Source organism: Crocodylus porosus, unplaced genomic scaffold (assembly GCF_001723895.1).
Source record: "Crocodylus porosus isolate Cpor-Errol unplaced genomic scaffold, CroPor_comp1, whole genome shotgun sequence".
Lineage (NCBI taxonomy): Eukaryota > Metazoa > Chordata > Crocodylia > Crocodylidae > Crocodylus > Crocodylus porosus.
The window spans coordinates 73,260,560-73,271,567 of NW_017728886.1; the positions used below are offsets into that span (position 1 = coordinate 73,260,560).

The 11,008-nt window shown below is 44.5% G+C and overlaps 1 protein-coding gene across 1 annotated transcript in view; it reads left to right on the forward strand.

Annotated features, from left to right (window-relative positions):
- CMTM8 (CKLF like MARVEL transmembrane domain containing 8) overlaps positions 1–11,008 on the forward strand; it is a 52,479-nt gene that overhangs the window by 38,846 nt on the left and 2,625 nt on the right. The window contains exons 2-3 of the mRNA XM_019536357.1: positions 650–823; positions 5,404–5,520. Coding sequence (XP_019391902.1) covers positions 650–823; positions 5,404–5,520 — 291 coding nt within the window. The remainder of the gene's footprint in view (positions 1–649; positions 824–5,403; positions 5,521–11,008) is intronic.

Here is an 11,008-nt window from a genome sequence, read left to right on the forward strand (position 1 = left end):
GTTTTGATGCACAATAGCTAATAAGCTATTAGTCAGACACACTTATCTTCACCACGACACTTTTAGAACTAGCAGAATTAGTGAACTAGCCATCTAGACTGACCTTGTAAACCCAACTCTAAAACCCAGACTGCTTAAAAAGTCAGTCTAAGTTACTGCAATAATCTAGTTGCATCTCCCATTATTGCTGTGCAGAGAGATCTGTTTATCTAACTTTCCCTATTCTGGCTAATATTCAATATCTACTTACTTAGTCGTTTGACACTCACCAATAGCTAACTGAGAACTTTACTCCATTTCCATTATTTTAATTATTTGCCAAGAGTGAGTTTAACTATGATCCATTTTTCTACCTGCTTCACCCATTCCCCAGTTTCACGGGATAGGGCTTCTTAAAAAGAAATGGGCTATATCTTCAATAGCTACAGAATCACATTTCCTTATATAGTTACAGGTGTCTAGGTGCACCTCTCTAATTAGAATCTCTTTGTTTTTTTTCATAAACAGAGTGTTGTCTCTCTTGCACCATATATATTGTTCACTAAAATATCCACAATGGACACTTTGTAAAGCTGGATATTTCAACCCTATTTAGTTTGTATGATGAATCTATATGACATTCTTTTTTTCCTCTACACATTCCCTACAGGTGCTAGGTTTGCTGGTCTGGACACTGATTGCTGGAACAGAATATTTCCTATATCCAGCCTTTGGCTGGGTGATGTTCGTAGCTGTGTTTTACTGGGTTCTCACTGTCTTCTTTTTAATCATCTATATGACAATGACTTATACCAGGATCCCCCAGGTGCCATGGACCACAGTGGTAAGTATGCACAGTCTTTATTTTGGGGGGCTTTTTTGATTATGCTATATTTGGGACCCTGGAGAAAGCAAAACACCAATGCACTTCCTAATTGCAATTAAGGAACTTTTAATGCATTCAATCCTTATTTCTGCTGAACATCTATCCATATTCCTGGGCCCTGGTTAGTATAAAATAATTCATCTCAAACTTGATCTGTTGCAGATCACCTCTTCCCACATCCAGTCTATTAAGGAGGGTCAGTATAGCTGAAAACCTGTTTAGTTTGTATGTCTCCTATTCTCAAGCCATAGCATCCATTCTTCAAATCAAAATGGTGAGAGAGAAATTAATTTGCTAGTCTAACAAAGTCATGCTAACAAAGTGACAAGTAGCCCTATATAGGAATCGGAGTCTGTTGCCCTGGCATTTTAGTTCAAGCAGTAAAGGCCCAGAGAAGAGTCATCCAGAGGGATAAACTAGAGAGCTGTGGATCTAAAAGCAGATCCTCTTCTACTTCAACTAAAGGAAAAGGGGATTTAGTGGCATTCTTAAACCATTATAAACGGCCTGACCACCGAAGGAGGGGACGTGTTACAGCATTTAGTGTTGCACATATATAACATTTTAATTTGCTGACCATTCTTTCATGTCATCCTTTATATCAGTTATTTGCCTTGCTTGCACTAAATTTTGGGCAAGTGGAGAAATGTCTGAATATGGATGAAATTTCATGAGTGGCTGAAATCCAGATTCAAGGTTTATAGTTTGAACAACCCCTAGTAGCAATAATTTAAGGTGGTGTATTTGTTATAGACATAACTTCCATGACAGATACTTTTCATAAGGGAAACAAGTTCTAAAAGTTTTGTCACCTTAGCTAGCCTGCTATTCACCATGACTCTTCCATGAATGATCACAAATGTGGCTTTGCACATATCTGATATAATAGAGTATTGATTGTTTTTAAAGGGGTTTAAACAATTATTATAAGATTATTAACTTGTTTTGAATTACTGTTGTTGCAAAAAAAAACAACTTTAATATCTTTCATGACAAGTGAATTGTAATTTGTATATGGTGTGCTTTCGCTGTTTAACTAAAACTTTGGCTGTTTTGCTGACATATCAATTAATCAGCTATCATAATCCTGATCCAAGAAACCAGGATTATAGTCAAATTTCTTTTTAGTTTTCAATTATCATGACCAACAGTTGCTGTTAAAACTGTAGTATGGTTACTGAAATACTGGATTGTTTTGATTATAGTAGTAATGTTTCTTGATATGTTTTTGTTGTAATTTTAAAAAACCCTTCTATCTTTGAAAGTAAGGCACCTCATATAATTTTGAATATAGTTTTGATTGTTTTATCAATAAGCAGCAGAATCTGGTAGGGTGGCACCTGCCAATTGGTGGCACTGGTCTGTGTGGTCAACAGTGTGATGTATCTTCATATTTCCACTTATTTGTGGACTTGCCTGTTACCTGCTGTGAGGAATTATAAACTCACTTTGCAGATTTTTTTTTTTAGATCTAGATGAAAAAAGGCAACCTCCTTACATTATACAAGATCATGAGAGGGTATAGGAAAAAGTACTAATTTAAACTCTAAATTCCTGAATTCCAGCTTAGCTTACACTGAGGTATGACAAGAGGTATGACTTGTAAATCGGGCCCATGCCACTGTGAATTGATTGGAAGGAATACTTGTTCTGTATTCCATACAAGTTATCAATATCTCCCTTCAGGAAGATGAGATGCAACCATTTCTTTCTCTGTGATTTTTCGCGCCCCAACTCCCTGTTCTACAAAAAATCATCTCTTGAAGGTCGGTTTCGCAGCTGTTTCCTGCCCTGGTTTCTTGAAAGGATAATTAGCCCAAACATGCAATGTATGCAGTGCCCAAAATTTAGTTTGGATTATTTTTTCATAGCTTTACTTATTGCAAGTTAAGTGTATCACCTAACCATATAAGATGCAGTTACTTTGCAAATTAATCTAAAGATGTATACTCCAGAATGACCTGCTTTTAAAATGTATATGCTCCTTTGGTAAGATAATGGATGGAAACTTTTAAAGTGTGGTAAATTTGGATGTAAAAAGCAGATGGTAATTTAACATGAACCATTTGTTTTGGATAATACGTTGGCAGTAATGGCACAATAAACTTGCATTCTTCCCCAGGTGTTATCTCCCAAACCAACACTTTACTAAAATTATGTTCTTCTTCCCTTTGTACATGACAAGCTATTGCAGGGATTTGCAGCTTTCTAGGGTCATTGAGTCCCTTTGGAGGAAAACAAAGAACTAGAGGCTCAGCTTTGAAGACTTGAAAATTAGCCACTTCATGAAATTCCATCTGAGCCCAATGACTCATAAGCTCCAGTCATGAACTTGTGACTGTTACTCAGTGTAGTAGTTTTTGTGGGTCCTGACTGAAAGGTAGTTAGCCATGTTAGCCTGAAGTCAGGTAGAAGGCAGGGTAGATTTGCACCTTAATGACCACATCATGCTGAGGATGCATAATAGTTGTAATGACTTTAAGTGGCAATGTATAGCTTGAAGTCACTGGGAACTGTGTGCACATACATAATACAGTCGGTTTAAAATGACTGCCGTGAGCACCCGCTGTACACTTTCCACTTGAATGTAGCATAAATTAATTGAAATTACATTTTAAAGTCAAGTTTATTGGCTGAGTTCACACTTTAGTTCAACCACTTGAAGTTTTACTGGCAGTACACTCCAAACCCCTCTGCTGGCAGTTACTTCATTCAGCAGAGGTGGAGTAAGAATCCTGCTGGTACTCAGCAGGCAGCTGGAGGCTGAAGTCACTGCTCTGCCTTCAGTCCACTGCTGCTGTTGTGCTAGATTGCTTTAGTGGAGTTGTGAGAAGCCTTCTAGTGTGCACATGCTCCGGTGGCTTAGCAGGTACAACTGTTGTTTGTTATCAGAAGTCCCAGTGGCTACCAGAATCTCTGAATGTACGTAGCCTTGGACAAGTGCTTCCTTCCTATAGTAGTGCTCTTGAAATACTAAGTATTTAAATAGTAAGGACCTTGAAGTGATTTATAAAACAATATCCCTCACACTTCTCAGTCTTTCTCTCATGCACATGCTCTCACACAGACCAACAATAACCACTGTCATGCTTTGTATTTGTTATATGAGATCTAACTTAACGTGACTTCTGAGGACAGGCCAAGGGAAGTTGGCTTATTTAGTCTAAAAAAGAGCAGACCAAGGGGGGATTTAATAGCAGCCTTCAAGTACCTGAAGTGGGGTGCAAAAAAGGATGGAGCTGGACTGTTCTCAGTGGTGCCAGATGACTGAACAAGGAGCAATGGTCTCAAGTTGTAGCAAGGAAAACTGAGGTTAGATATTAGGAAGAATTTTCTTGCTAGGAGGGTAGAAAAACACTGGAACAGGTTACCCAGAGAGGTGGTGGAAGTGCCATCCATGGAAGTTTTCAAGACCTGGCTTGACAAAGCTTTGGCTGGGATGATCTAGTTGGGGCTGGTCCTGCTTTGAGCAGGGGGGTGGACTAGATTAGTGGTTCTTAACCTTTTTTGTACCAGGTCCCATTTGTAAACATCAGTAGCCAGTCCTGACCCAGTACCTCTCACTCCCAACCCACTACCCCCAGGCTCCATCTCATGGTGGGGGAGGAGGGGGAAGCAGCCCCTCACAGGCTGGAACTCTGCCAGCCAGCAATGGAAAAAACCAGTTTCCTGTGTTTTTCTCTTTAAAAATGGATTCTCCTTTAAAGGTTTGTTCATGACCCTTTTGATATATGTTTGCAACCTGCTTCTGGGACATGACCCATGGGTTGAGAAACACTGAACTAGATGACCTCCTGAGGGATCCAACCCTAACTTTCCATGATTCTATGATTACCTTCCCTTCATAGTATCTCATGATTTGTGAATCAGTGATTTGTGGTTTCTTTGGCATATGGCATGTTCTGCTTTTGAAAGAAAGGAAGTGCTTAGGCTACTGTCAGCCCTTGACCCTCATCTAGCCAGTCTAGGAGTGTGGAAGAAAGTACAGTCCAAAAGGGATCTAATTTCAATTGCAGAAAAGGGGTTACAGAATGCATGATGGGGATACTCCACACTGAAAGAGTTACTCTTTCTTCCCTTTCCTAAACTGAAGAAGCAAAAAGCTATGAAAACATTCTGAGCACAACTTCATTATTTTTGACAACTTTCTTTGGGTTTAAAAAAGGAATTTAAGTTAAGAAAAGGAGGATGTTTTGGTATTGTAGCCCCATTGCCTAAAACATTGAGGCCATAAACCCTAAGCCAGATTCTACCTTTTATTTTCACTGTTGGAAATCCAGAGAGACTACATTGGCTTATACTGGATTTACTGTAATGCAGGAGAGAGAAGACTGTTTCTCAACAACAAAGGTAAGTGAAATTTGACTGTGTACTATTTAACATCCAGTGTTCTAAAACAAAACTAAAAGAAAAATAAGGGCCACTGAAATACCTTCTACGTGTATTTGAGAAGAAAATCTATAGTGTAGAGAATGGCAAGTAGAAGTATGTACTGTATAGCAAATACTATAATCCTTTTTTCTCTTGTCTTGGAATAGGGTCTGTGCTTTAATGGAAGTGCCTTTGTTTTGTACCTCATTGCTGCCATTGTAGATGCATCTTTGGTGACCAAAGAGCTGGACAGCCACAATTACAACAGCTGGGCAGCTTCTTCAGTAAGTTTTTAATATAATCATTTTTAAACTCTATTCTGTGAGTGACAAAGTTGAATAAAAAATGGAAAGCCATGCTTCTTGAGACATTTTGTCTTGGGTTTTATAATTGTGTAACTTGACTATTGGCCTAAGTTTTCAGAAGTGATTAATGATTTTTGAGTGCCTAAATTTTCTAATACCCAGGAATAAGAGGGATCAGTGCTTTCTGAAAATCATTCCCTCTAGGTGTTTTGGGCAGGCACCCAAAATCACTGGCCTCCTCTGACAATGAGGCTATTACCTTTCTGGTTTTTTTGGAAATCCAAAACACTCAGTGATTGTCTAGGTCTCGATCCTAAAGCCACTGAGGTCAGTAACAAGACTCACTAATCCAATGACACATGGATCACCCCATTAGCCGGCTATGGTGCCTCCAAATTACAGACTCTACTTTTTGTGGAGCAACTCCAAATTACAGCTACTTTGCAGTCAATTAGACTGGCTGCTGAAGCTACACTAACCTGCTCTGCTACACGCATCACAATTACTGCCTTCTGCATCAAATGTTTCATGCAGTAAGCAAAATGGAAGCTTGACACTTCTTGTCTTGGGAACTGGCTGACCCCCTTTCTCATTACCTTCTGAGTGTTCAGGTTCTCATATTCTTGACACCTCCTAAATACTGGCCTGTCATTCAATGAGTAGTGCTTTTGTCAGTAGTTTGTACAAGATGTACAAGTTTCTGTGCCGATTCAGGTTTTTATGCAAAATGCATTCATGCTTAGCAGATCTAAAAGATCATCTGAGATGTTCTGGAACCCCTTGTGATGGCTTATATTACTAAACACTCCAAAACACTGGATTAAATAGTGCTGCTGCTTAACTAAACTCTATTAAACTTGCATCCCTGCTCTTAGAGAATCTGGTGAATAGGGTTACCATATGTCCAGCTTTTTCTTTGGGTCCTCTGATCTCTGTGCGGGTGTTTTGTTTGTTTCTTTGTTTTTTAAATAGGAACAAATGTCCAGGATTTTGCTGGTAGAACTGCATTTCCTGGCTTGGCCTAGTACAGGGGTGGGCAAAATGCAGCCCAGGGGCCAGATGCGGCCTGCCAGGCCATTCTATCTGGCCTGCAGGGGCCCCTAAAAAATTTAGAAAATTAATATTAATCTGCCTGTCATGCGGCCCTTGATGATTTGCCAAAACTTAGTAAGTGGTGCTCTACCCAAAATAATAGCCCACTCCTGGCCTAGTGGCATGTGTGTTTACCAGGAATTGGGGTTTTCCATTTGCTGTGGAAAAAATATGGATTTTCATCTTTGAAGGAGGAAATGGCAGGTTTCCTCTTGCAGCTGGCACCCTTCCAGCCTGCAAGGAATTGCTTGGGGTGAATTGTGTCTGCGCGTGCATATGCATGTGGCTGGCATCTTGCTAGGCAGTGTGGTACAGCAGTCCCAGCAGCTGGATGCAGGTAAATATATAGGGGGTGGGGGTTGGAGGGCCAGGGCTTGGGGATTGTTGGGTGTGTGTGGCAGGGAGGTGAGGGTGTGTGCATAGCATGGGTGTGTGGAGGGGATGGGGGGATGGTGGGGAGGTGTGCCTGCCAGTGCTAGGGAATGGTGGCCAGGAACTGGGGCTGCAGCAGGAAGATGCGGGGGGGCACCTGTCTGCTTCAGGGACAGTGGGGAGCTGCGTGGTCAGGCCAGCAGCACCAGGGCTGATGCCTGTGCTCCTGGGGGTGGGGTACCCAGGAGTTGCTGCCCAGGGTGGGGGGCTGTAGCCAGGCTGCCTGGTGCAGTATGGCAGCCCTAGCTCCATGAGCTGGAGCTGGTGCAATTGCTGCACTCTGGCTTGTTCAGGATAGGGGCAGCTGGGGCCCCCTCTGGCAGGGCTTGAGGGACCAGGGGGCTGTGGGTTGGGAGTAAGGGGCACTGGCAGGGCTGGGGGGCTGTGACTTGGGAGTGAGGGCATTGTGGGGGTGGGAGGGCTGTGGTTTAGAGGTGCAGGGTAGTGGCAGCACTAGGAGTCTGTGGGTTGGGAGTGAGGGACACCAGCAGGGCCAGATGTCTGTGTGTCAAGACTGAAGGGCAGTAGTAGGGACTGGGGCCTGCAGGTTGGGAGTGAGGGGCACCCACCTCCCCCAGATGTCCTCCTTTTTGGAACTAGAAATATGGGTAACTCTAGCGATGAAGCCAAGCCTCACTTATACAAAAATGGAGATCGTTAAGGTTTCGGTGATAACAGACTAATGTCTATCTAATACTCTCTCCATCATCATAATTGTTGTTGTTGTTGTTGCATGAGAAGTGTGGGAAACTAAGTCTTTTCCTAACAAAGAAGGCAAAGGCATTGTATAGTAACCATACTTTACATCAATTCCTATAGCGTCATTTTTTTGGCAGGCTTGCCACAAATTAGCCCTGCACCCTTCCCAAGTGCCAGTCTGACCCCCTTCCCTTGCTTGATCTGCTGGTCTGCTTCTTGCCCTATCTACTGTTGTGCTGCCTGCCACACAGAGGTCACTTGTGCTTCTCGTGGCACTCATGCTATAGATTGGCCACCCCTGTTCTACAGTATTCTTGGTGTTCCCAATTTAAATATGAGGGTGTCAGAAACCAACAGCAATTTCAAAATAAAACCATTTCATTTGCAATGGTCATTTACTAGATCCCATTACTTCTCTATAAAGTCTTAAACAATGCCACCATCAGGCCAGGTGCAGATGGTCAAAAAGCCCAAGGCTGAATTGATTCAGTCTTTGCAGGTTAGTCTAAGATGTAAACAGATATTTACCTTTTGATTCAGGAAATGCAGCCACATGCCTGCAGTGGCTCGGGCCAGAAGCTGCAGGGTGCTAGAGAATGGGTCTCTAGCTGTGTGTTCACATCCTCGTCCTGCTGGCCCCAAGGTCTCTGGCATTCACAGTCCAAAATCACAACAGAAGGACTCTGGAGGGTTACTCATGACTTCCTCTTCCTGCTTCCAGGTGCTTCTGGAATTTGCAGTCCAGTCCCTTCCCTTGTTCAAACTTACTGCTGGCTGTGGAGTTTAATCCCCATCCCTGGCTCCAAACCTCAGCCAGGGTTTGCCTGGGGGGAGGGCAGTTCTGTTCCTCTTCTCCCCCTCCTCCCCACGTTCATAGACTGTGCTGCATCCCTAGTCATGCTTTCCCCTCACCCCCTTGTCAGTCAGCCCTCACTGCTCTAGGTGAGTGAGGTAGGATGAACCCTGCTGTCTAGATCAGACAACCCAGCTCAGGGATGAAAAGCATGCTGGGATGCTGGGGAACTCTGGTTTAACTTAAACTAGGAAGGGGTCTGGGACAGAAGTTTCATAAATTGATTTAACACAAATCAGTTAAACTTGGTTGAATATAGTATCAGACTTACCTTAAATCAGTTTCAGCCATTTTTTTCAACTGGTTTATGTGCACTGAGCTTCTGTTGTGTTACAGGTTTAAACCAGTTTCTGATCATGGTTTCATAGTAGCTAGGGTCAAAAGGGACCTGAACAGATCGTCTAGCCTGACCCCCTGCCACAGGCAGGAATGAGTGCTGGGTTCACAAGACCCCAGACAGGTGATCATCCAACCCCCTCTTGAATTTGCCCAAGGTAAGGGTGAGGACCACTTCCCTGGGAAGTTGGTTCCAGATTTTGGCCACCCTAACTATAAAATATTGCTTTCTGATCTCTAACCTAAACCTATTCTCCATCAGCTTATTACCATTGTTCCTCGTCACCCCGGGTGGTGCTGGGGAGAAAAGGGCTCTACCTATTTGCTGTTGATCTCCCCTGATGTGTTTGTAGGCAGCCACCTAAACTGGTTTATATGTAACTTCTGTCCCTAGCCCTCACTGTTCCCCACTGCTATGTAGTCTCCCACTTTATTGCTGACATACAGCATGGGCAGCCATTTTGCCATTAACTTTGAAACACCCTATATTTTGGACAAAGATTTGCCAACAGATATTTCATACATTTTACAGTTGTCTTGTACAGTGTTTGTGTTAGTCTGGATTATGGCAGAAGGCAGAGCAGGGTGGCACCTTGGAGACTGTCTGGTTCATAGATGCATGAGCATTCATAGACAGCCTACTTGGTCAGTGATAATAGCTTCTCAAAGAGTTAATCTCTTGGGCTAAAAACAAATTACCAGCTTGATTCATATTTGAGCATTTCAGCTAGAGACAGAAGTTAGGCATAAACTAGCTTAAGTGGTCAGAAACTGGTTCAAATCTATAACACAACAGAAGTGCAGTACACTTAAACTACTTTCAAAATGTCTGAAACTGGTTTAAGGTAAACCTGGTTAGATGTAGTATCAGACTGAACTGATTTGAGGTCAGACTGGTTTATGGAACTTCTGTCCCAGACCCCTTCCTGATCCAAGTTAACTTGCAATCTCCCAGCATCCCAGGATGCTTTGCAGACCTAGGCTGTGCTGTCTGTTCCAGTCCCACCCCTCGGCTCCCTAGCCAGAGTACTATTGCTGCTCTGGCTGACTGAGAAGGGGGTGGGGGTGGGGAAACCTGGCTTTGGACCCCAGCTGGGGTCTGCCTGGTGGGGGTGGAGCAGACCCCAATGGGCTTTTTCCCCTCTTGCTGCCGGGTGGAGATGGCCAGACACCAGCCCAGGCAGGCATGCTGAGGCAGAAGTGAGGGAGGGGTGTATAAACCCCCTTCCCTGCCTGGCTTTCCCCCTGTTCACTTGCTTCTCAGTTCAGTCTAGGCCAGGGGTGGGCAAAATATGGCCCACAGGCTGGATGCAGCCCATGAGGCCATTCTGTCTGACCTGCAGGGCCCCTAAAAAAAAAAAAATGTAGAAAACTTAATATTTCTCTGCCTTTGGTTCCTGCCTGGGTCCTGGAAGTAGCCCAGGGGGGTCCCACAAGAGCAGGGCCTCCCTGGCCCTGCCCCCACCAGCTGGAAGCCCCAGCCAGGGCTTCTGGCCTGGGACCACGTGGCTGCCCTGCATCAGAACCGCAGGTAAGGCGGGGGGGAGGGCCGGGGAGGACCCTGGGTAGGGAAGGAGCCCGGGGAAAAGTGGCTTGGGAAAAAGCTAAGCGGGAGGAGGGGGAGAAGTGGCCCCTCACCTGCCCAGTGCCCTGTGCTGAAGCTGCTTGCAGCCCACCTGGGCCTGCCTGTGTCTGCTCCAGACAGCCCTGTGTGGGCTGTGAGCGGCTGCAGCAGTGAGTGCTGGCCACAGGGAGGGGCTGCTTTTCCCCCACTATGCTCAGCTTCCCCCCCTTCCCGCTCAGCTTTTTTCCTGGGTTCCTTTCCAGCATGGAAGAAAGTGGCCCTTCCCTGCCCCATGGGTGGTGCTCCCTGCTGCAGCCACTCTCAGCCCCCACAGGACTGTCTGGAGCAGGGACAGGCAGCCCCAGGTGAGCTGAGAGTGGCTGCAGCACAGGTTGCCACCCAAGGAGCTTGCAAGGGGCCACTTCCCCCGTGCTCAGCATCATCTTGTAACTCAGCCCCACTGCCAGCCTGGGCTGTGTGCTGGCTCTGGG